The sequence below is a fragment of the Spinacia oleracea genome, chromosome 1 (assembly GCF_020520425.1).
Source record: "Spinacia oleracea cultivar Varoflay chromosome 1, BTI_SOV_V1, whole genome shotgun sequence".
NCBI classification, from domain to species: Eukaryota; Viridiplantae; Streptophyta; class Magnoliopsida; order Caryophyllales; family Amaranthaceae; genus Spinacia; species Spinacia oleracea.
The window spans coordinates 94,916,495-94,941,470 of record NC_079487.1 but is presented as its reverse complement, the minus strand read 5'-3'; the positions used below and the strand labels follow the sequence as shown (position 1 = coordinate 94,941,470).

The window sequence follows — 24,976 nt, the reverse complement described above, 5'->3', positions numbered from 1 at the left end:
CTCAGTGATCGGAAGCATTGCTCTAGCTAGCTGTTCTGATCACTTGATCTCACTGAATTAATTGGTCGTAATTAATCTGAACCTTGGTATTAGACTTAATGCACCTTGGGTGAAGGACACATTTCCTTCAGTCTCCCACTTGTCATTCAGACAAGTGTGCATTCACATTCCTTTGTCGCTTAGTGTTACTTGCTGAACATAAGGTAAGATCCAAGCCATCCTTATTAGGTCCAGAAGTGTTTCTCGGATTACTGAGTTCAACTGTTAAACTTTTACAGAAGGTTAAGCCTTAACCATACTTAGCACGGCCATACATTTTCACAGTATATAACTCTCCAAGAGGCCTTGTTACACAACAACACCATATCCTTTCAAAGATAGGAGGACAATCCATTCTTGCAATCTATGAACACTACTTTGATTCATAGTACGCCCAATAACTTCTTTTATAGCCTCCTTTTACGGTGCGACGTTTTGCTAGCATTAGAGCAAACTAATTCTCAAACGAGCAATCATAATTACTCATGTTCTGAGGAATGGTTATAATCACCGTTAATGAGAACTGCTTATGACATGACTTTAATATCTTAAAGTGTTCTCATGGTCAATCCGATACAAGATCCAATAAGTATCTATGCAAAACATTATGACATCCAGTCAATCTAGTTCAAGAAACCGAACTACAAATCTACTTGCAATTTAATCTTCATTAGTCATTGGTCGTCCACCTTTCAATGACCTGGATTAGGGACCCTTTGTGACTTTAATATTCAAGTTCACTTATGGGTTTTTCTTTGTCGAAGAATCCATCTTGACATCCCATTTGAATGCTTTGAATCACATGGACTTTTCATTTAATACTAAACCAAATTAAATGAATATGAAATAAAATTTCATAAATATGAAATGGTTAAACCAATTGTGTTTAAACACAGATCTAACAGATGTTCTAAAACAAAACTTAGAAAATCAAAGCCATTCTCCAACATGCTTGATTCCCATGGTTGCTACATGTGCATTGTGCTTCACTTGTGGCAACGGTTTAGTCAATGGATCCGCGAAGTTGTCGTCATTTCCAACCTTGAAAATCTCGATTTCTTTCCGTTCAACGATTTCTCGAAGTATGTGAAATCGCCGCAGTACGTGCTTGGAATTTTGGTGTCTCCTAGGCTCCTTTGCCTAGGTAATGGCTCCGCTATTGTCGCAATACGAAGCCATTGATCCTTTAATGGAGGGGACAACCCCAAGTTCTTCGATGAACTTCCGAATCCAAACAGCTTCCTTTGCTGCTTCTGAGGCAGCAATGTGCTCGGCTTCAGTTGTAGAATCCGCAATAGTGCTTTGCTTAGTACTTTTCCAGCTTACTGCTCCGCCATTAAGGCATAACACAAAACTAGAATGTGATCTGAAATCATCTTTGTCGGTTTAAAAGCTTGCGTCCGTATAGCCTCTAACAATAAACTCATATGTACCACCATAGACCAGAAACTGATCCTTAGTCCTTTTCAGGTACTTTAGGATATTCTTTGCAGCAGTCCAATGCGCCTCACCTGGGTCTGACCGGTACCTGCTCGTTGCACTGAGTGCGAACGAAACATCCGACCTTGTACAAATCATAGCATACATGATTGATCCAATAGCCGAAGCGTATGGAATTCCACTCATCTTTCTATGCTCATCAGATGTCTTGGGACACTGAGTCTTGGTTAGATATGTGCCATGTGTAATGGGTAGGTGGCCTCACTTAGCTTCCAACATATTGAACCTCGCTAGCACTTTGTCAATATAAGTGCTCTGGCTTAGTCCAATCATCCTTTTAGATCTATCCCTATAGATCTTGATGCCCAATATGTACTGTGCCTCTCCTAAGTCCTTCATTGAGAAACACTTTCCAAGCCAAGTCTTTATAGACTCCAGCATAGGAATGTCGTTTCCAATAAGTAGTATGTCATCTACATACAAGACTAGGAATGCAATTTTACTCCCACTGACCTTCTTGTATACACAAGATTCGTCTTGATTCTTGATGAAGCCAAACTTATTGACTGCTTCATCAAATCGTTTATTCCAGCTCCTTGATGCCTGCTTTAATCCATGAATGGATTTCTTAAGCTTGCATACCTTTCCTTGATTCTTTGGATCGACAAAACCCTTCGACTGTGTCATAAACAAAGTCTCTTCAAGAACACCATTCAAGAAGGCAGTTTTGACATCCATTTGCCATATTTCATAGTCATGAAACTCGGCAATCGTAAGGATTATCCGAATAGACTTAAGCATAGCGACTGGAGTTTCATCGTAGTCAACGCCGTGAACTTGCCTGTAACCTTTTGCTACCAATCTAGCCTTGTATATGTATACAATTCCATCTTTGTTTTTCTTCAATTTGAAGAACCATTTGCATCCGATAGGTGTAAACCCATCCGACAAATCTACCAAATCCCAGACTTGATTTTCAGACATAGAGTCTATCTCGGATTTCATGTCCTCTAACCATTTAGTGGACCTTGGGCTCGTCATAGCTTTCTTGTAGGTCATAGGTTAATCACTATCTAATATGAGACCATCTAAGTTTTCAGTCAAGAGGACGCCTGTCACTACAAAAAAGAGGTACATATTGAGACGGAATTATTGTGACGGTCTAACAAAGAGTCGCAAGGAAATTGGGGCGCGAATATTAATTTGTAAATTGCGACGCTTTAGAGAGCCGCAAAATATTTCGACGTTCTAAAGCGTCGCTATTTAAAAAAAAAAAGACACGTGTGTTGCACGTGTTTGTGAGGCAGCAATGCAACTGAATTTTTGGGCAAAAAATCCCGCCTAACTCTCTGTTTTTTTCGCAGAATCCCGCCTAACTCTCAACCCACCTCCCACGTTTCTCTCAACCTCCTCCCACCGACATACCTTGCTGAAACTAACCACCCTCGTCAGATTTCCGATGAATTCGTATCTCTCCTCCTCACCTTCAGCACCGGCCATTAACGAATTCCATGAATTCCGTCTTCAACCTTTACGTTAGCAAAGTCAAATCTCCCAGTATAAGCTATCTCACTCATCATCCTATAAATTCATGAAAAAGCCCAATTATTGAATTCACAATTCGCTCAACAAATTCAAGATAAATTCGTTGCTCTCTCTGGTTTTTAATTGGAGAAATTCAAGCATACTCTGGTTTCTTAATTGCTGCTTCATCCTCGGTGTTGCCGGATATATTCGCCAGGTATTTTTGGTCTGCTTCACGCCTTCACTATTTGATTTTTATCATATAACAATGTTTAGGTTTGATTCACTATTTTAATTTCCGTCATATATTGTTAATTCACGTTTTTTCATGTCAATTTCTAATGTCAATCATATGCCTTTAAGTTTTCCATGTTATATTGCATCCTTAATTCAAGAAAAAAACTAGAATGGGTCTTCTTAGTTTCTGTGATTTTCTATATACCGCTTACAGAGTGTTTGCTATTTCATTTATTTTAGTTTTCAATTGCAGATAGTTGGTAATTTGGACGATAGTTGGAAAGTGGTGAACGTCTGACTTCTTCTTCCGTGTTGTTACTACTGTAGGTATTGTCTATCTATTTCTAATTTTCATAGTTTTAAATTTGCAACTTTTAGTTGGCCTAGAATCTTTGAAATTTGGATACATGGCAATGCTTTGTATAAAGACACACAGACATTTAGTGAGATTTAGGTGATAATCTCTGACCAAGATATCTGGTACTTAGTATGAAAAATCTGTTGTCAATCTTTAAGACACCTAGCTGTACTTGGTTAGTTTAGGTTGTCTTTAGTGAGAAACTTGGTGCATCAAATGAGCATGTTGGATGAGTTTGCAAAATTATTTGTCGCTATAGAACTTATACTAATTATTTGAACCCTTTCACTTAGCATTTTCTACTGTTATCTATAACTTCTTTTGAGGCTACACTGTTTTCTGTGACTGATTATGTGAAATGTGTGACCGATGGACTGACTGTAAGTAGAAAAGAACTGAACAAACTTTGCACAAAACAGAACTGAGCTTTACAAAGCAGAACTTAGTATTAGGCGACTGATAAGCTCATTGTCTGTCTGTCATCGTTATGTTAAGCTACTGCATGCTTTCTATATGTCATAACTGTAGTATTAGGTAGTGGCAGTGTATCGCAGTGTTAAATATCTTATCTTATCAGCACTTTGCTTGTCTTTATTATAAATTTCTTTGCCTTTCCCTGCTTTAGTTGGCACCAAATATAGGTTTGACTACCAGTTGTATGGAGTAAGGAATAAACCTATGCAGTAAGCACCCTAATCTGAATATATGCAGTTCAAAACACAGAGAAGTGAGAGTAGCTTTGAACTATAGCTTAACTGAGTTAAGGGATAGAACATCCGGTTTTGATTTTTGAACTGTCATAGCTGGGATGATAAACTCAGATAACCATTTCTGAGTTTCTATCATCCGGTTTTGAACTGTCATAGCTAACCAAATATTATCTTATCAGCACTAGCTTATTGTTTATCTGGGTTTATCATGCCAAGTTGAGAGTAGCTTTGAACTATAGCTTATCATCCGGTATTATTTATCTGAGTTTGCAAAATTATTTGTCACTCTAGAAAGATCAAGCGCCAACTGGTGGACAACCTTAAAAGCTAGCTTCTTCCTTCGATTATCAATGAGGTATTTCTTTAGGGCACCTCTAGGAAGATATTTCACAACAACACATCAGATATTACTAGGGATGCTAATTAGGCCACTTTCTGTTTGTATTTGTAGTCCTGAGGCCCCCATCTTTGCCCCGATAAACTACAGCATGCATAAATGGTTTTTATGACTACGAGCTTTGATAATAACATATCAGTTAGTTTCAACATGTATCGAGTTAAAAGTAACAGTAGCAAATTTTTGAGATGGATGGTTTGGCTACACTTTAGGTTCTATTGTTAGAAAGAACGACATTGTATTCTTCTGTTGAATTATTTTGAACTTGCGAGTAAGGGTTTATGGAATTATAGTAAAGAGTCGTTACCTAGCTTTTTTTAGTGCTTCTCTATAGAGTTGTTTAGAGTATTTTTTATTACATACCTGAACTTTTTATCTCTATTGATTTTAGAAAATAGATCATGCATTACATGACAATAGATCATGCATTACATGACAATAGATCAGTCCTAGGCTATTTACGACATAGAAAATAGATCAGTCCTGCTCTGATCAATCCTGATCAGATCAGTCCTGATCGGATCATTCCTGATCAAATCAGTCCTGATCAATCCTTACTGATCCATCCTGATCAGTTCTGATAAGTTCACTTCTGATCAGTTCACTTCTTCTCCTGATTTGTGTTGGTGTTGTTTAGGTTTAATTACTTTATCCCACACATAAATAATGTAATTGGAATTGGAAAACATCCCAATTTATGTTGGTTTGCTAATATAACTATCGAACCTTAACTATATACATCATGTGTTGCGCATAACCGGGAAAAAATGGGAAACATTAACAGAAAACATTTTAGAGGCTATGCAATTGCACCGGATAGGAGTGTTTCACTAAATCAGTTCAAGCTCAATCATGAGATTATCGTTCTATTTGAATAACTCTATTCTTAACAAATTAATAGAATCTAATCCAAAATTGTGATTACTATTCTTATTTCATTATTCAAACAAACACTAGCTAAGAGCTTAAGAAGTGGAGTAATACATACTGATTGCTACGGTGTACAAGTTATAAATAATTGATCGTGGAATTGATGAGTCATAATAGAAGAGTAATCTATAATGACTAATATTTAGATTAGACATAACAAGGTAGGATTAATATTATTATAAAACTTTTGGGAGTCTTTTTAATTATGTGTTGTGTTCTGTCAACTTCCTTGAATATGAGATAATATGGCTGCTTAATACGGAGTATGGTGATCACTTTTGAGTAATAAATGGAATAGCTAGCTTTCTATGGACGGTGACACTTGCACTCTCAGACGACATAGAAAATAGATCAGTCCTGATCAGATCAGTCCTGATCAGATCAGTCCAGATCAGTCCTGATCAGATCAGTTCTGAACAGTCCTTACTGATCAATCCTGATCAGTCCTGATCAGTTCACTTCTGATCAGTTCACTTCTGATCAGTTCACTTCTGATCAGTTCATTTCTGATCAGTTCACTTCTGATCAGTTCACTTCTGATCAGTTCACTTCTGATCAGTTCACTTCTGATCAGTTCACTTCTGATCAGTTCACTTCTTCTCCTGTCCCTCTACGTTCACCACTATCTCCTTTCTCTCTCCTCTGGTATTTTTGTCGCCCCACAATAACGACTTTCGTAAACTCAATTGCTTGATCCCCTTATCGCGGAGTAGATTGCAGATAATATTTGCTTTTACTTTCCATGTAGAAAAAACACCCTTCTTTGACCTGCGCTTAGCACATTGCTTCCCTACATTTGTTCATTTTCATGGAGCATTCATGGTCATGAATTGATATGTTTGTAGTGTTTTCTGTTTAAGTTGATAACTTCATCTACTATATTTTTTAGATTTTAAATTCCTGATAATGTTGTTGTCCTTATATTTTGACCATAATTTATCAACATTATCAGGTTTCGCCGACCACACCGGTTCAAGGTTTCCTGTGATTCTTTAGCGTTGTTCGTAGGTTCGTGCATCAGTTCGTGCGTTGCTACACCGGTTCAAGGTTTCCTGCAAGTCTTTAGCGTTGTTCGTAGGTTCTGCATCGGTTCGTACGTTGCATATGCTCTTTGATACTAGAGGTATGTATACTATAAAGTCCCTTTTAGGTTTTTTATTGGACAATTGTTATTTCCCTAATTTTGTATGGACAAGGGTGGGCTACAACTCTGCAAGTTAGGTTTGTTAAGTGTTAGAATATAATTTCCGTGGCTTTACATTTCCTCGATGTCCAATATATATACAATGAGCATATACCGACGTTTATTGTGCTATCATAACTTACGTCAATCATGCAAAAGTTGGATCTTTCTATTGTATTCCTGTTGATTTAATTTCAAATGTTTTGATATAATAGCTTCAAATTTGTAAGTACGTATTTTTGTTAGCTTTGGCATTTTGTGTTGGTATTGTTTGTCTAATTACATTATCCCCACTACATAATTTTGCTTAGCTTAATTACATTTAATCCAAGAAATTTTACCATAAATTCTGATTATGTGATGCCACGTTACTTAAGGTACTCTTACTCTTTTTAAAAAATGGATTTATATTGTTGTCTTCGTGTGAAGTTGAAAATATCACCTTGTGCGCTAAAATCACATGCTTTATTTTCCTTGCAAATTCATGTGAAGTTGAAAGTATGATCTTGTACGCAAAAAGAAAATATAATATGGAAGTGATATAGGGTAATAACTTTTAGAAGATGAAGATAGATCACAAATATTAGTCACTAAGGAAGAATGATTAAACAAAAAACCATAAGTTATGGTATGAATTAAGAAGAGTTGTGTACGGAGGTGTTATGTGACTTAAATTAATCTCGTGTGATATATCAAGGTTCTAAGAATGATTATAATATTTTAATAAGTACATATAAAAATTTCCTATTCTGCGACCGACGTATATTACTAATTACTCAACTAATTTCGTATAGATATGGATAAAAGTTGGATCGATCTACCCACTGGTCATCATGAATATATCGACGGTTGTATGAAATTTATTGAGTTTGCCAAGCAAGATCTAGTCGAAGGAAAAATTAGATGTCCATGTAAGAACTGTAAGGTAGAGAAATGGTTCTCCGTAAATGAAGTGGAGAGGCATATTTTGTTTAAGGGATTTTATAAGCCATATAAGGATTGGATTTTTCATGGTAAAGGGGATACGTTTCAGCGTATGTTTGAGAGTGATGGAGGGATTACTAGTGAAGGATCCCTTGATAACCAAAGTGGGTTTGTAGGTCGAGATAATATGGGAGGGCTATTAAGATCAGCATTTAGTGTTAATATGCCTCCCAATTGCCCAAATTTAGAAGCACGAGAGGATGATGAATGGATTGAGGAGCCCTTGGCCTATGACACAGATGTAGAATATGATTATTCTACAATAGAAGAAGATGTGACATATAAGAAGTTGCTTGAAGCTTCTGAGGAGAAATTGTACGAGGGGTGTATCAATTTTTCAAAGTTATCTTTTCTGTTACACTTGTTTCACTTGAAGTGTATGAATCACTGGTCCATAGAATCTTTCAATATGTTGTTGAAGCTAATTCTAGATGCATTTCCTCAAATACTTGATTTTCCCTCATCTTATTATTACAGTAAGAAAATGATAAAAGACTTGGGCCTTGGGTATGAAAAGATTGATGCTTGTCCGAATAATTGCATGTTGTATTGGGGTGAATTTTTAAAGAAAGACAAGTGTCATGTTTGTGGTACATCGAGGTGGAAGAAAACTAAGGATAGGGGCAACGTTGTAAGTGATCAAGGTACGGATACTTGTAAGAAAGGTGTGCCAGCTAAGGTAATGCGATATTTCCCTCTTATACCGAGACTAAAAAGAATCTACATGTCATCATCAACAGCAGAAGATATGAGATGGCATGATACAGAGCGATTGGGTGAAGATGATAAGAAGATTTTAAGGCATCCTTCAGATGGCTTAGCATGGAAGGAATTTGATGAGCGTCACAGTGATTTTGCATTAGACCCTCGTAGTGTTCGATTAGGTCTTGCGAGTGATGGTTTTAATCCTTACCGTTTAATGAACACCACTTATAGTACGTGGCCAGTGATGTTGATTCCTTATAATCTTCCACCATGGTTATGTATGAAACCGTCTTCTTTCATTCTGTCCACGCTTATTCCTGGAAAATCAGGTCCCGGAAATGATATTGACGTGTATCTGCAGCCATTAGTGCATGAATTGAAATTGCTGTGGACAGGGGTTGAAGCTTTTGATGCTTTTGCCGGAGAGAAATTTAATTTGCGTGCGGCTTTGCTTTGGACTATTAATGACTTTCCCGGCTATGCAATGCTCTCTGGTTTGAGCACAAAAGGTTACAATGCATGTCCTATATGCTTAGATTCCACGCCTTCTGATAGATTTGGGAGCAAGATTTGCTATTGTAGCTATAGAAAATGGTTACCTGCAGATCACCCATATCGATGTCAAGGTGACAAGTTTTGTGAGAAGTTTGGAACTAATGAGTGGGGTAAAGCCCCATCTCGTCCTAGCGGCACTGATATATTGAGGCAGCAAGAAAAGGTGAAGCATGTTTACGGAAAGTCGAAGGCACCACCGAAAAAGAGGCAAAGAGGACACGATGATGACGATGATGTCCAAGATGAAAGTGACTTTGGTACCAAGAGAAGCATATTCTTTTATTTGGTGTATTGGGAGCATAATCTTCTAAGGCATAATTTAGATGTGATGCACATTGAGAAAAACGTGTCTGAGAATATTTTGGGAACTCTTCTTAGCATGGATAAGAGTAGAGATAGTAGGAATGATCGAGAAGCCCTTGAAGCATGGAGAATAAAGTCTCACCTTTGGCTGAGTACTAATCCTAACGGAGGTGAATGCATGCCTCCGGCTTCCTATTCTATGTCTACGGAGGAGAAGGAGAGGTTCCTAAATGTTTTGCAGAAAATTAAAGTTCCTGATGGATATGGATCCAACCTTTCTAGTTGTGTGAATATGAAGCAAAGGAAGTTGATTAACCTCAAAAGTCATGACAACCATGTTCTAATGCAGGATATCCTTCCCGTTGCCTTAAGGGCCTCTAAAGCTACAAAAGTAATTGACTTGTTGGCTAGATTGTCTTCCTTTTTCAAGAAGTTATGCTCTACAACTATTGATCCAGATGATTTAGATGGTCTTCAAAATGAAATTATTTTAACTCTTTGTGAGTTGGAAAAGGAGTTTCTGCCTTCATTTTTCACAATCATGGTCCATTTGTTGATTCACTTAGTGGAGGAGGTTAAACTTGGTGGACCAGTGCAATACAGATGGATGTATCCCATTGAAAGGTTAATATCTTACACGTCTAAATTATATTCTTTTTATTTAATATTTCACATTTATCATATATTAAGTACAAATGTTTTATTTGAAAGGTACTTGTCCCATTTGAAATCACATGTAACCAATAAAGCCCAACCTGAAGGATCTATTGCAGAAGGCTTCCTTTTAGAGGAGACAATTAGGTTTTGTTCGAGATATCTTCAAGGTGTTAAGACCATTTTCAACATACCTAAAAGGATGGATGATGACATTCCAAATCCCAATGATTACTTGTTTAATTCTGGTGGTCGAGTTATTGGGAAGGAGGTCAGCATTCGCCTTGATGACAAAAGCTTAAAACAAGCTCATCGCTACATTTTGCTTCACTCTGATGAGATAAAAGGGGATCTGGAGTAAGTATTATGTTGGTTTTCTTTTGAATTATCAATTGTTATAATAGATGATTTTTAATTTTGTTCTTCTTCCATGAAGTGAATTTTTAACCGAGAAACGTCAAATGAACTTACAAAATCCTGTCACGGAGAGTGATGAAAGTAACTGGATCATCAATGAGTTTGGAGGGTGGCTGCAAAATAAGGTTACTTAAGTTCTTTTAATGTGAATACATACTTCTTTTAAAAAAAATGTATTTGATTTAATGATGTATCATCGTAGGTACATTACATAGATGCAACCACCGAAGATGGGAAACTAAGAAAAGCTTTGGCGGGTGGTTTGCATTCTTATGGTAGAAAATTAAAAGGATACATAATCAATGGATACAAATTCCTTTCCACGGATCGCGATTCTCGTCTTTTGACACAAAATTCTGGAATTATGGTCGAAGCGGATGGAGATGCCTACTATGGAAAAGTGAAACATATCTATGAATTAGATTATTACGGAGATTACAAAGTTGTATTGTTTCGTTGTGATTGGGTAGACATTCATAGGGGTGTAAAAGCATATCCAAATGGCGGAGTATGTGTCAATTTCTCTAAATTGATGCATTCTGGACGATTGTTGCAAGATGATCCATTTGTATTCTCATCTCAAGCAAAACAAGTTTTTTACATAGAAGATGAGATACAAAAGGGATGGTTGCATGTTGTTAAGAACAAGCCTAGAGATGTGTTTGATTTAGGGGATTCTTTACCAGTAGAGGAAGAGGGTGGGACCAATTGATCATGCTTATTTTTTATTGTTTTGCTTTGGATTTGTATTTGTTCATGACATTGTGAGTCATATTGTTTAATCTGGTTGAATAATGAGTTATATACTTAATCTATACTCACTTATTTTATTGTCTACTAATGTCCAAGTACCCTACTACTAGTTTCTTTGATGGTGATACAGATATTTTTATACCGTTATTCCGTGAAAAGGGGGCAATTTATCTTTATTTTTTGTGATTTCCCCCTTTTGTATTTGATTTGGTTCATTGTTGTTGCAGTGTTGTTGTTGCTTTTCTTCCCTTTTTTGTTGCGCCTGTGGTACACAAGAAAATGTGTGTCAGGGGTGGGTTGGTCCATTATAACTAAACAATAAGGTTTATTGGGAAAAGATTGATTCTTGTTTGTATGCATCTGTCTTGGTTCTGAAAGTTTTACCCCCCTTTGACAAAGCGTATCTGTCAGAGTTGCCAAAATATTATGCCTGGCTATCTAAGGAGAACCACACAGACAAACCGGTTTTGAATCTGTAAGATTAGTGAAATGCTATGAGTTAATCATGAAATGACTCCAATGTAAAATATTGCTAAAAACAATTCACTAGATTTCATTGTTTATAACAGTAAACATCACTCCAGTAGTTTCCAATATTACACAAGTATCAACACGTTACCTCTTTACTTCTTCATTTATGTTTCTGTCTGTTTCGAGTTCTGCAATTTAGGCTTGATTCTCCCTTAGATGTTTGTGTTCTGCATTCATGTTAACAATTAACAATGTGCATCCACCTCTTCAAAGCTGCCATTTACTACTATACTAAGCTGCTGGATCACCCATTGGATCCTCTTTCTATGTCTTTTGACTTTGAGAATCATATGTGACCACCGACTTTATATAATTATAGCTAGCTTTTTTCAAGCTTCTCTAAGCTCATTTGTATTGTAATATTGATCCTTTTATCGCCTGTTTTCTCTCCTATGGAATGTATAACTCTCTTGATAATCATTTTCTTAAAACTACAGGCTCAGGATATTACTGATTTAGGCTCTCTGAATCAAGCAGCAAAGATCTTTATTCTAGGTATGGTTCCCCTCCTTTCTTTTCAAAACAGAATGGGGAATAACTAATAAGGTAGCCAAATCATTTTGTTAATACATGTCAGACATGCAACTGTTGCTTGATGTTGTTTTGCTGGTTCACAGCTTCCTGATTTGTTTGATGACTTGTTTTAGATTGTTCTTTAGCTTTTTCCTGGTGCCATGATAATATAAAAATTGAGAGTTTTCACTGTAGTCTGAATCTCAGAAAAGGAGGGTGTAGCAGGTTCATCTTGCCCTTTCCCTCATAACTGTAGAGCAAAAGTGTAGTAAATGAGTGTAGGCCAACTAAAATATTGCTTATAACTTCAGTCTAAACTACACCAAAAAAAAAGGAAGTGTGCCAGCTATGAGATCATCTCTTTGATCCATCAGAACTGAAAAAATTGTTTTTTGGCAACTGACAATAAGCTAGCTAGCAGATTTCTCAACCAAAACAGTTAAAATCAGAAATTGAGAAAGTACCTTGAGCTTCTTTTCTATATAGCGTGCATAGTCAGTCCACAAATCACTAGATATAGGAAACTCAGTGATAGCACGTTCATATAGAATCTGAACACGCGCAGGGTCACCTGCAGATTCTTCAAATTTCAAGTATCTCTGCAGAAACAAAATACATGTTAAAACCAATAAAGGGATAATTTGAGTTCAAGGGAGATAAACAAAATTCTTGCTACCCTCATTATCTTGATAGCTTCCTGTTCGTGCACCCAAAGATGTGAGATCAATCCCTCCAAATGCCATCCATCACCCTCCTCATTCCACCAAGCTGCTACACACTCATTCGCATCCACATTCGTAGGGGCCATAGTGCTAATTCGACCTCCAGGGAGATTTGGTAGCCACCTGGAGGTTGGTTGTTTCCATAGTGCTAATATCTTCACTTTCTGATAATATCTTCAGTGCATTTCCGTTAGTTGTTTCCTTTCTGGTTTGCCTTCTCTATCTTGTTTCGTGCTTATGCTTGTAATGTGACAGGTTATAATGAAACTTAATAAAGGGATGAACGGAGCAAAAGGCCTTCCAATATAAAGTTTTCAAGTTCCTTGAAGGTTTCAGACTTTTGAGTCTATGACTTGTATATTCTAGACTCTAGATCACTTAGTGAGCTAACGACCAATTAGAGCCAGGATGAATTTCTTTTTCTCAATCAGATTTGCACTTTGCTTCTATATTTACGGAGTTTTCTGCTCATTGTAATTCTTGTTTATGTGAAAATGTTAAACTGATTTAACGTGTATGATTGTCACTTTGAGTGAATACCTATTATCCTATTTAGTGATTCATTCTTGTAGCAATTGAGTTGGTTTAATGACCTTTTTATTCATGGCTGATTGTGTTTCTTACTTTCTGAACAGGAACTAAAATATGAGTTACAGGACTAAAAGAACATTGGTAGCTATTGACGAAGGGTCGAGCATTGCTGCATCCAAGTCCCCAAAATCTTCTGATCCATCCACCCAAAACTGGGGACCGTTCAGTCCTCCAACACTTGGAGTGTCACAGACATTTGGGACGGTATCACAACCCATTAAGCAACCAGTAGCTGCTAAAAAAACCATGGTTGCACCACAATCATCCTTGCCTCGGCCTACTTCCATGGTTTCAAAGCCACAACTGAAGGCATTATCAAAACCATCCTTTACCCAGACAAAACCATCCTCTAACCCATTACAACAACCAATTCCGCCCACTCTTACAGGAACAACACAAAGTAGATGGTATAAAGGACCTACGTTTCCCAATCTGACTGAAATTGCAACACAAAAAGCGTCAACACCGAATCCACACCAGCCTACTATGCAGCCTGTGTTGCAGCCTTTCAAAGCTACCTTGCAGCCTTCTTTGCAGCCTTTCAAAGCTTCCCAACAGCCTCAAACAGCTACCAATCAGCCTCAAAAAACTACCCATCAGCTTCACAAAGCTACACAACAGCCTCAAAAAGCTACACAACAGCCGGTATCTTCTTTTACAAGTGTCAAACCACATTTAGAGAAAAGAGCATTTGTTGCACCTTTGGGAGCAACAAAACATGTGATGTCACAATCTCCTACACCACCAGACACCATGGCAATGAAAAAGAGAACCGGGAAGCAAGAAGGTCAGTTGCCTCCAACATACATGCATGTGAGTGAGAATGCATTTCAACCTCTGCGATCTCCTCCATCCAATCAGGTTGAGAGTGAAGTTATGCCAAACTACAACTGGGACGAATTTGAAGAATCGGCTTCTGAGAGTGAAAATGAATTTGATCAAGGAGAAGGAAGTGATACTGCTGTGAAGAAAGCAACACTTCGACATCGAATCATTATTCCAAATTGGCCAGAATCGAGGGAGTTTGATGAGAAGGTGGAGGCTATAGCTATAGGTAAACATGTCTCTACATCAAATATGCAAACTGTAAATTATCGATCTTGGTGATTTTTTAGTCTGATTTAGCTCCTGTGACAGATGCTGATGGAATACGACATCTGGTAAAGGGACCAGTTCTGCCTCGAGACGTTTGGCATGATGCAAAGGGGTTCAGATACATTGTCAAGCTCAATGAATTCAACCAACCTATTCGAAAAGGTGGGAAGATCCTTGTGAGCTTCCTTGGAGATATTGCAAAAAATGATTCACTTTGTCCAGTGGGAGTCCCAAGTTGGCGTGCTGTGAACAATCAGTTAAAAACTAATGTTGTTACAATGATTCGGGTATGTGGATTTATTGTTCTTAACACTTATGTTAATTGTAGTTTTATTTTAGCTTGGTTAACTGTGTAATTAGCTTTAAATTTATTCTGTTTCCATCTGTGTTCATCAATCAGTTGCCCGTTTTTCAGGTTTTTATTTGGTCATGGGGGTTCCGACCCCGGGTTAAGTTTCTGCAGAATCACTAAGTTCACCTAGCTAGTTCTGATCAGATCAGTGCTGATCAGATCAGACAGATCAGTCTGATCTGATCTGATCAGAACTAGCTAGGCAAATTATTTTGTTAACATTGTAACTTAATTTTTCCTTTTTTTTTTTGAAGAAACATTTTGTGCTACCTGATGGACCTCTAGTTAACAAGGCACTAGTGATGCGTATTGACAAACCATGGAACAATCATCGATACAAATTGAAGAGGGATTTTTTCGATCCAGTGAATAAATCTTGAGAAGAGAACTATGCCAACGTGCCTGATGGAGTGTCCACTAGGAGTTGGACGGAATTGGTAGATTATTGGCTTTTACCAGAGGCCATGGTTTGTGACCCCAAAATATCCTAAATTTAGTAAGTTTTATTTGTTTCACCTATATATGCTAACATTGGTTTCATGAAACTAGGAAAAATCTGAAATGGGAAAAAATGCTCGAGCTTTACAAGGCAATAAGCACAACAGTGGTGCTACAAGCTTTGCTAATCGAAGAGTTGATATGGTATGCTTTTCAACCTAGCTATTTGGTTTGTAGCATTTCAATTGCTATAGGTGCTAAGTCTAAAATTCATAAACAAATAAGAGTGATATAAAAGTCTAAAATTCATAAACAAATAAGAGTAATATTTACTCGTATATGCATATCTAATCTCACACATAAGGACATTCTTTAGTTTTCTAATGTTAAAGTAGAGAAATGTAGAAAAGTTGGCTATGCGGGCAAATGGAATTGAAAGCAGCAGCTGGGAAAATCTTCCTACTTTCCGTTTCTGTTATAAACCATGTTGCAGAAGTATACATTATGTGACTCTTCAAACGTTTTGGAGATAGTTGTCCTAGATTCTCATGAACTTAGAGCTTTTAGGATCAGGAAACGGGGTTACCTGACACTATTACTGTCAAATAGAGTCAACTTTTTAACAGGAACTAAGAAGTATGATTCTGGAGGGTGGTCTGGGGATGGGAGCGGGTGTGCGTGGCTACTCCAAGTTTAAAGTAGAAAAAATCAGAAAGCAGAGGCAATGAAGTCCATCTGCAGTGCATGAAGCTGCAAAAACTATTCAATTTAAACAACAAAGGCAGTATTTCATTCTATTACATTATCCCCATAAACTTAAGGCGATAAAAAATTGTTCACAAAGTTCTAACTAAAAGTCAATAACAAAGAATAAAAATTATGCATAATTAAGCATAACTAATCATTATTCGATCTGCATTTTTACAACAAAAACCCTGCAATGATAATCAATTAATTGTGAACGAAACATGTTTAGCTGTTAGTCTGTAGGTGTAGCCTGTAAATTACATTGTTGGTCTTAGTGAGAACAGATCAAGTAAGTAGCTGTTAACAGATAAATTGTTATGGAGATCTATGTTTGAGATAGACCAGCAATTAATGGTTCTTGCATTTGCTCTGAACACACTAAAATGCAAATTCACAATGAAATGACAAAGAGTTGATTCTGCTACGTATCCAATAACATATTCTGGTATTACACAAATGGAAGAAAAGTCATATACAGAGTAGTCATATATTCTGGGATTAGTTATCTTTATCTACTTTCTTGAAATCCAGGAAGCAACAATGGAGTTAGGGCAACTGTAGGCAGAAACTTTATCGGAGATGCGGCCTTGTGAGCTGCATATGCAAGTGAAAATGTCCCAACTTTCTCACTTGTTTCAGTTGATGATATTCCCAGCTATTGAAGTAAGGCTGAGACATCAAAACCAGCATTAATAAGAGCATAGCATAATGTAAATAAAATTAGAGATGATGTGAAGTGCGGCCTTGTGAGCTGCAAATGTTGCAAATCAACACCATTATTATTTCTAATTTGAGATTAATCAAGCACAACAGCCTAAACATGACTAATTCACGAGTAAATCAATTACACAAATTCAAACCTATCCAATCAACAAACAACCAACAACATTCCTTTCTCTATTAACATTTCAACCAAAATAACAAAGCTTCACCTCACCACCACCAGTCCACCATATAATTTATTCCCGAAATAATGTCTTTGATCCTTTAAAATGAGTTTTTGATAATTGGTCAAGCCATTCAGCACTAAAACTCACTAATTTAGCTAAATTCTAGCTGACATCAAAAGTTAACAACCAACTAACTAATATGGTTCTTTCCTAAACATCTCACTCGAAACCAATTAAGTATTCATTCAGCAAACCATATATGTTCCAGGAAATTCTAATCCCCTTCATGATGACATACATTGTTCTAGAACTTTTGATAATTGATCAAGCCATTCAGCACTAAAACTCACTAATTTAGCTAAATTCTAGCTGACATAAAAAGTTAACAACCAACTAATCCGGTTCTTTCCCAAACATCTGACTCGAAACCAATAAAGTATTCATTCAGGAAACCATATATGTTCCAGGAAATTCTAATCCCCTTCATGATGACAATACATTGTTCTAGAACTGAAAACCAACAGGAAATCCAAGCTCGCTAAAGGATATACAGAAGCCAAAATCAATAAACACAACAATAACAGAATAAAACGTATGTAAACGGCTGCAAGAACAACATACCATACAGAGAACATCCATGACACTCTTGGCCACCACTTTCAGGCAACAGCTTGACCCTAAACTTCTGAACTCCACTCTTAGCATCGGTATTCGACTCTGCCTTCGGCGCTGCCCTCACAACCTTCAAAGAGTCAGGCTTTTCCTTCTCCTTCTCCTTCTTATGAGGGGAAATCGGAACCCTATGGTGCCCGTGGGACAGCGTCGAAGTCGTCCAATTGGTCTGGGTTTTCATTTTATTTACTCACTTAGTAGTCAAATTATCTGTCAATGTTTACATTATCAGATTATAAGAATCGATAGATTATCTGTTAGTCCTCTGTCAAAAGCATAGAGGCCAGCTGGGATCATGGGATTCATCAATGTCCATATTGATTTTAATTATTGGATCATGTAAGATAAACTAAAAACAATGCAAAGAAAATGTACCTGCAAACAAGTTTGCAAAAACTTATTTACCTAATATCTTAATAACTAGAACTAATATTTGCCACTTGTTACAGAAACAAAACAAACTGAATACAGGTATAAAGCAACTATTGGCTGATATTTCTTCTGTTTATTATCTTCCCTGCATCTACACGGAAACGTACTCCTGAATTCCCCTTAGCCTGACACAATTAGCAGAGAGCTTGCTGATGTCACTGCCTCTGTTGCCGACTCTGTCACCCCTTGCAAAGTGGCAATGCACCCAGCAACCCTACTACGGGGATAACAACTCAAAGTGTTAAACAAATATAGTGATAGTCGGTTTAAGAACTTCAAAATTTCAGTTTTCAATTTATTTTTTTCCTGAAATTGCAGAAAGAGAAGAAAGGAGTGTTTAGCGAATTGGCATTTTTCAAATCAGTTTACGCCAAAGAAGATGGAAGATTTAAAGAGGGCACACTTCCTCATCAATTTGTGGTATCATTGCATTGAGCTAATTCTATAAATCAATCTTGTCTCTTGAAGTCTATTTATTTTTTTCTTTGCTTGTACATAGTATTCTTGGTTAATAGATTTTGAGTGATCTTTTCATATTATATAACAGGAGGATGCCAACAAAAAGGTCCAAGAAAATCTTGCGAGTTCCTCTTCTTCAAAGCCCGTAATTGAAATTGAGAATGCAGTCTTTAATGAGCTCATGTATAAAGGTGAAGTACCTAAACGTCCTCTGAATTATGGATTTGGAGTGAAGCAAAGCGACATCTTTGGAGTGGAAGGTTTGCTGAGGAAAGAAGGGTCAAGCTATGTTAACAACAATGCTATGGAAGTGGAGAACATGAAAGGTGAAATATCAGTTGTCAAGAAGCAAAATGAGGACCTTGCGCAACAAAATCAAGTTCTAAACACCAAGTTTGAAGAAACAACACAATCATTTAAAATGATTGCTTCTTTTTTGGGACAAGTTTTGAAGGAAGTACGCAAAGGGAATGTTTCATCGAACCTTTTAGATGGTGCGGAATCAGCAATAAATATGGTTAGTTATTTCTGGAAATTATTCTGATTGAGCATCATGTATCATTACCTGAAATGTGGCATATCTAATTTACATATTAAAATGCTTTTTGTAGATTACTGATGATTCTGGTGGCAATGGTGACAACCAGGCCGAGAAATGAGACTTTGACACTATTGCCAAATGCAAGGTAATTTCATATGGAATTAATTAACTGCATTTCATGCTTTATAGATAAACTTATAGCTGAAACAAGCTTTATAGTTGTCGATTATTTATGGATGATGGTGAGATTAGAAGGTAGATGTTTAGATTTAGTATTATCATAATAAGGTATTATGTTGATATTAGCTGAAACACGAGTTTGGTGTTAGGTCTGGGTTGTTAACAAACTATGGTTTCTGTTAGTTAATTTATGATGCTCCTTCTGTAACGCGTAAAGAAAACACAGTGTTAAATGTCAATCCAAGACAGCAGCGACTCCGACTTACTCTCCTAATAAAACCTCATTCAAACTCTGACCATGAGTGAGAGATAAGTCTGAAATCAACTACTATAAAAAGTTTTAGTTGCCATAGAAATTGCTCATAGTATAAGCTTGTTTTCTGTTTGATTGACTTCTATAGTCTGTTTCGTTTTTGGTCTGTTCACTCATAGTACTATCTTAGAAAAATCGTATCAATCTGTTTTTCCTTATCCGTTTCTGGTTGTAACTGTTGCTTCGCCCTCTCAAAGTTGTCCACCATTGGAAGAAGACTCTCAATTACTTCTCCCTGTGCATCGCTTCGAACTGATAGTCTCTCTTTACCTGATCTCCTTCTAAAGTTATCAAAGTCAGCTTGCAGGCGGATAAATCTATCCTTTCCAGAAGTTATCTCTTCTGTCAAAGTTGATAATTTCTCAACCAACTCGTTCTTTTCTGTTTCTAGTCGGTAAACAGCGATCTCTATTCTGTAATGGTCTGATAATCCCCAGTTAAACAGCCTCCTTATAATATTTAGTGAGAGTTTCCACACTTTCCCACATATTCTTGGTACTTGTCTCTTCTTCTGTTTCCCCAACTTCCTCCTCTAGCATTTCCTCATCCATCTAAAATCACCAGTAAAAAGAAAATCATAAGAAATGAATACCAATTACCAATAAATGAATACCAAGTACAAATTCTTTAGCTATTGTACTTGTAAGCATCACTTGCTTTGCTTCTCATCACGCCTGAATATTATATCAAAGGAAAAAAGAAAGTTCTTGGGGTCTTAATCTAAATCTATAACTGACAAGAGGAACTAAACTCGAAAGATTAAGAATCTACAGCTTTGATAACATGAGAAAACTGAATCTGCTGCTACTGCTACTGTTGTTGAGGTCCTGATGTTGAGGTCCTGCTACTGCTACTGAATCTGAAAACTGAAAGTTCTTGAGGTCCTGCTGTTCTAGCTGCTGCTACTGCTCAGTCTTGGTGTTGCGTAGTTTTGCAGGTTTGCAGTCAGTCAGGCATACTGTTCTGCTCAGGCTGGCTTGCTGTTGTGCAGTTCTTTTGTGCAAACCTTGTGTTGTTCAGTCTGGTTCTGCTGTGTAGCTTGTTGGGCTGGTGTCTTGTTTTTTTTTTTTTGGTTTTCAAATGGGCAAGCGTGATAATTAAAGAAAGTCACAGTTTAAGCAGCAAGTTAATGAACATCAGAGGCTAAGGATAAGAAAGCCATTATGACTAAGGTAAGACTATATACCTTTTTCCTTCCTAACTTGTCACCTAACCACCCAAAGATGAGTTGCCCAGCAAAGGTACCACACAAGGCCACATTCATGGGTATAAACCCTGGGCTAGTTGGATTTGGCTCAGTGTAATAGAGACGGCCTAAGATTTTGGTCACCACAGATATGGAGAAAAGCTCATAGACATTAGTAAAGAAGCCCATACCAAGAATCATGAAAACTTTCAAGTGGTACCATTGTGTCTTTGCTACGTCAAGTACACTTAGCACTTTTAACTTTTGTCTCTTCGCCATTGATTAGGAAGTAGGAACTAACCTTTAATTCATACAGGGAAAAAACAAGGCAAAAATGAAATGTTAATGTTTAAAGTGTTATTATACAAGCATTGCAAATTTGTAAAAAATGACCTTTTATAACTCAAATTTTGCGAGTTTGGCTGGTGTCGTTGTAGAATGTTTTAGTGTTTTTTGTTTTTGCTTGGGTGCGGGCTGTGCTCCCTTAGCTTTTGTTTCCCTTGTTGTTTTCTGTTGGTTGTTGTTTGGGTTTCTACCTTTGGTAATTAAGTTAACTAATTTACCAATAATATATATATATATATATATATATATATATATATATATATATATATATATATATATATATATATATTCATTGTTCATGTCTATATTTCTAATAGTCATGCATTTTTCCCTTGATTAATAGTTGATATTATTTTGAGAAGACGACTAGTAGTTAGGATCAAGCTGGTTAGGATTACTGTTAATTTTCCCTTGATTTTATGGAATGTTCATCATACTATATTTGACATTAAATTTTCTTTGCAGATTATTGATGATTCAAGTGGTAATAGTAAATGTAGATCAAGAGATGAACAAGTTATCTTGAAGCTAAGCTAGCATAACGATATGTTTACTTGTTCGTAGTCAGGAAGTTGTTTTTATTTAGTTTTGGACTATCTTGTAGAAAAAATGATAATGCTAGTTAGAAAGTTATTTGTTTTAAAATATCGCTTTTATTTCAGTTTGACTAGACTCTGCGAATTAATTTAATGTATAGATGATTTTTATCACTTTTCCTAAATTAACTACTTAAGTATATATGAATCATAGCAAGTTAATATGTTGCTTTAAGATATATAGTGTACGTACGTAGTAAGTTAATGTATTTGATTATGATTAATTATCTATGGTCGATATATATTTTTATAGATAATTCATGATTTTAGATTTATATATATATATATATATATATATATATATATATATATATGAAAAAAATATGATGCAAATTGTGACGCTCCAAAGCGTCTAAATTATTATGTATATATGAAAAATAATATGATGCAAATTGTGACGCTCCAAAGGGTCTAAATTATTTTGGAGGGAATGGGGGGACCTCGCACGAAAGTGAACATATAGTGACTCTAATAAGAGTCTATATATTTCGGGTGTCTAAAGCGTCTCTATGTGGTTTATAGTGGCGGAAAAATGTGTCTATACACGTGCAAATAGTGACGCTTTATACAGTCTAAATATTGCGACTCTCTAAAGAGTCACTATATCCCAAATAGCGACGGAGAAATATGTCGATATTTTGCAAATTGTGACGCTCTAAAGCGTCGGTAAATAGCGGCAATGAAAATAGCGACCCTCTCCCAAAGCGTCGCTATGTGAAATAGCGACACTGTAGAGCGTCACAATTTGTCCCAAAAAGCGTCACAATGTGCCGCGTTTTTTTGTAGTGTACTCTTAACAAAGCCGTGAGGTGCGACTTTCAGAAATCGGTAATTTTCGAGTCGAACAGATACGGCAGGGCCCTATAGAAGTCAGGGGCCTTTTTGGGTCTGGGATCGTTTTCGGCGCCCATGCCTGGGCGTTAAAGATTTCGGCGCCCAACACTGGGCGCTGAAAATGATTTCTGGCGAGGTTTCTTGATGACACAGTTGGCCTCTTGTTCGTTCGTTCGTCTACTTCACTTGGAAATTCTACGTATTCTTTTCTTTTTTGTTTTTTTCTTTATTTTTTGGAACGTAGAATTTTATTAGAGATTATAATGAGTTGAGTGATCGTGATGATTTCTCGAAAAGCCGTAGCCGATTGGTGGACTACGGTGTTTGTCGCTTTGGGGCGATTATTTAAAGGAACTGTCGCTCTTTAAGGTGTACAGTTATTGCAATAGCTGGGCGAGTCTATATGGCCCGAGGAACATACCTTGAGGCGTATATTTTGATCGCTCGTATATATATATATTTTCCTTTTGAACGCGTTCGTGAATGTTCGATGTATGTGCGAACGGGCGTTCATAGAATGGCCGTTGTGTGCGGTCCATTAATCAGTTTGCTTGAATCATTTTTTTTTTTTTTTTAGCAATGACTGATTTTGAATAGTTTGCTTAGAAGCTTGATAGGGTTCAGGCCCATTCATGAAGTGGGCACAAACATCGTGCCCTTTCGATTGTTCAAACATTTGCTTCGAGATTTTTTTATTTTGCTATGGTTGTTTCGTAGCTTAGAGCCCCCAAGTATGCATGTTGGGACGCTTCCTTTTGGCGTACGATTTTGTATGTTCTTTCGAGAGAGATGCCTTGGGGTTCCGCTCGTGTAGGTGCGAGCTATCCCTTCCGTGGTAGGTAATACTTTGCTACCTTTAATCCTTAATGTAGGAGTCGTGTGGCTTGTATTTTGAATTTGGGCGATAAGTAGTCTTTGCCTCTCTTACACATGCTCTTGGTCGTGCCTGCATTAGTGCAATATGCCTTACTCCTTTTTTTTTAGACTTGTACCGCGGGATGGTTGGATTTATGGTGCAACGTAGGCTTGTGTGGCCTAACAGCGTGTCTTAGAACATTCCTTTAGGCGTTGGGATATCATTATTATTTTTTGCATTGGAGTACTTCATCACGCCTCGTTCAGGTGTTCGAACAAGTGTAGCACCTTCTGCGTGGGTGTGCACGGTTTATTACTTCGTTCGATGCGAGGATTCATAGATGTTCCCTTTTTTTTGTTTATCCTTGATTTTTCTTTCGCTTTTGCTTTGGAACGGCGTAGACTGTGTAACGGGCGCTTGTAGGGCGAGCGTTATGTGCAGTAGTTTGATCGGAGTTTTGGTGACTCGCGATTTTCAGTTACCCTTGTTAGTGGGGTGACTTTATATATTCTAAGTAGCGCTTAGAATTTGGGAGGGGTTGTAGCCATTCTAAGGTTCGTTTTACACGATCAAACCTTAGGATTGTGCCCCTATGATGTATGTATAGCATTAGCGTCGAGAATTTGCGATAAAATCGTCATTTCGAGCATTTTTAGAGTGTTTTTCTCAAGCCCCCAATTGTAGCTACGGGATTGGTTTGGTGCTATAATGCTTGGCATACGCTTTTAGGCATTCATGGTGACATGGATCATGAACAGTTTGAACCAGACTCGTTTAGTGCGAGGTACGTTCGAGTAGTGATTTTCTACTTCTCTTGTAAATGTCGTATTGTGCGATATTGCCATGGTCAAGGTAGTCACATGTTGAAGTATGCTTTGACCAAAAGCTAGGTGCCTTTCTTTACCCATAATTATATGTAGAAATCTTTTTTGACTCACTTGCAACATTGAGATAAACGCGTACTTAGATTAAACCAACGATACTTTATTAGGTTCGAAGAAGTCTTTGAAAATTATTTGAAATCCGAGTCCTACTGTGTACAATCCGAGGTGTCCTAAGTAGGTTAACTTATTGAAGGGTTCGTACAGGATTACATGAGTGAATCAAAATACTGTTACGATTTTTTGAATGTTGTCTAAGGATTTGCTGGAAGCCAGGGTGCAGGCGTCAATATATACTTGTGCCCGTTTGGCATATGCTTTAGGCTTTTAGGGCCATCTTTTCCAGAATTGCGGGAATATAAACCGTTTTCAAATTGACTTAGATTTACTTGGTGTATGTCTGCACAAAAGGTCAAGGTATGCTTAGTTCTTTCCCTAGCTCTTTCATTTCAATTTTTTAGCGCCCAGTTGCTATTATGTCTTCCCATTAATGATGCTTTCAGATTTCGATTTTAGATGCCCGTGTCATATGTCTGAGTAGGGTGAGCCTTGGTTAAGTGCCAAGTCCTATTGACAAATCTGATTTTTTTTCAAAGGGGATTCGCAAGCATTT

The 24,976-nt window shown here is 37.1% G+C and overlaps 4 protein-coding genes across 8 annotated transcripts; all 4 read left to right on the top strand.

Moving 5' to 3' along the window:
- The first annotated feature begins 2,644 nt into the window (after window positions 1-2,644).
- On the top strand, window positions 2,645-15,119 carry LOC130467808 (extensin-like). Of its 4 annotated transcripts, none has more exons than XM_056836657.1 (6): window positions 2,645-3,220; window positions 3,494-3,563; window positions 6,588-6,758; window positions 12,158-12,215; window positions 13,591-14,600; window positions 14,684-15,119. In XM_056836657.1, the coding sequence occupies exons 5-6, from the start codon at window positions 13,601-13,603 to the stop codon at window positions 14,995-14,997; spliced, it is 1,314 nt and encodes a 437-aa protein (XP_056692635.1). In that variant the 5' UTR covers window positions 2,645-3,220; window positions 3,494-3,563; window positions 6,588-6,758; window positions 12,158-12,215; window positions 13,591-13,600; the 3' UTR covers window positions 14,998-15,119. The 4 variants fall into 4 exon arrangements, with proteins under 4 accessions (XP_056692635.1, XP_056692620.1, XP_056692643.1 ...); XM_056836642.1 differs by having other exon boundaries at window positions 3,494-3,567; XM_056836651.1 differs by having other exon boundaries at window positions 3,088-3,220; window positions 3,481-3,567.
- LOC130465526 (uncharacterized) lies at window positions 7,615-9,832 on the top strand. Its single transcript, XM_056834322.1, has 2 exons — window positions 7,615-9,756; window positions 9,824-9,832. The coding sequence occupies exons 1-2, from the start codon at window positions 7,615-7,617 to the stop codon at window positions 9,830-9,832; spliced, it is 2,151 nt and encodes a 716-aa protein (XP_056690300.1).
- Window positions 9,885-11,486, top strand: LOC130467812 (uncharacterized). Its single transcript, XM_056836675.1, has 3 exons — window positions 9,885-10,376; window positions 10,456-10,561; window positions 10,639-11,486. Exons 1-3 carry the CDS (start codon window positions 9,907-9,909, stop codon window positions 11,146-11,148), a joined length of 1,086 nt encoding a protein of 361 aa, XP_056692653.1. The 5' UTR covers window positions 9,885-9,906; the 3' UTR covers window positions 11,149-11,486.
- A 212-nt stretch (window positions 15,120-15,331) lies between the features above and the next one.
- On the top strand, window positions 15,332-21,800 carry LOC130467804 (uncharacterized). Of its 2 annotated transcripts, XM_056836629.1 has the most exons (6): window positions 15,332-15,460; window positions 15,543-15,635; window positions 18,491-18,592; window positions 18,720-19,148; window positions 19,243-19,317; window positions 21,662-21,800. In XM_056836629.1, the coding sequence occupies exons 1-5, from the start codon at window positions 15,458-15,460 to the stop codon at window positions 19,288-19,290; spliced, it is 675 nt and encodes a 224-aa protein (XP_056692607.1). In that variant the 5' UTR covers window positions 15,332-15,457; the 3' UTR covers window positions 19,291-19,317; window positions 21,662-21,800. The 2 variants fall into 2 exon arrangements, with proteins under 2 accessions (XP_056692607.1, XP_056692611.1); XM_056836633.1 differs by lacking the exon at window positions 18,491-18,592.
- Window positions 21,801-24,976: the final 3,176 nt, after the last annotated feature.

Bases quoted from the DNA above. Each gene is read 5' to 3' on its own strand.
- LOC130465526 (XM_056834322.1), top strand. From the start codon at position 7,615: ATGGATAAAAGTTGGATCGATCTACCCACTGGTCATCATGAATATATC.
- LOC130467812 (XM_056836675.1), top strand. From the start codon at position 9,907: ATGGTCCATTTGTTGATTCACTTAGTGGAGGAGGTTAAACTTGGTGGA. The intron at 10,377-10,455 runs GTAAGTATTATG...TCTTCCATGAAG, and splicing joins GAGATAAAAGGGGATCTGGA to TGAATTTTTAACCGAGAAAC. The intron at 10,562-10,638 runs GTTACTTAAGTT...GTATCATCGTAG, and splicing joins GAGGGTGGCTGCAAAATAAG to GTACATTACATAGATGCAAC.
- LOC130467808 (XM_056836657.1), top strand. From the start codon at position 13,601: ATGAGTTACAGGACTAAAAGAACATTGGTAGCTATTGACGAAGGGTCG. The intron at 14,601-14,683 runs GTAAACATGTCT...CTCCTGTGACAG, and splicing joins GGTGGAGGCTATAGCTATAG to ATGCTGATGGAATACGACAT.
- LOC130467804 (XM_056836629.1), top strand. The intron at 18,593-18,719 runs GTATCATTGCAT...ATTATATAACAG, and splicing joins CACTTCCTCATCAATTTGTG to GAGGATGCCAACAAAAAGGT. The intron at 19,149-19,242 runs GTTAGTTATTTC...TGCTTTTTGTAG, and splicing joins CGGAATCAGCAATAAATATG to ATTACTGATGATTCTGGTGG.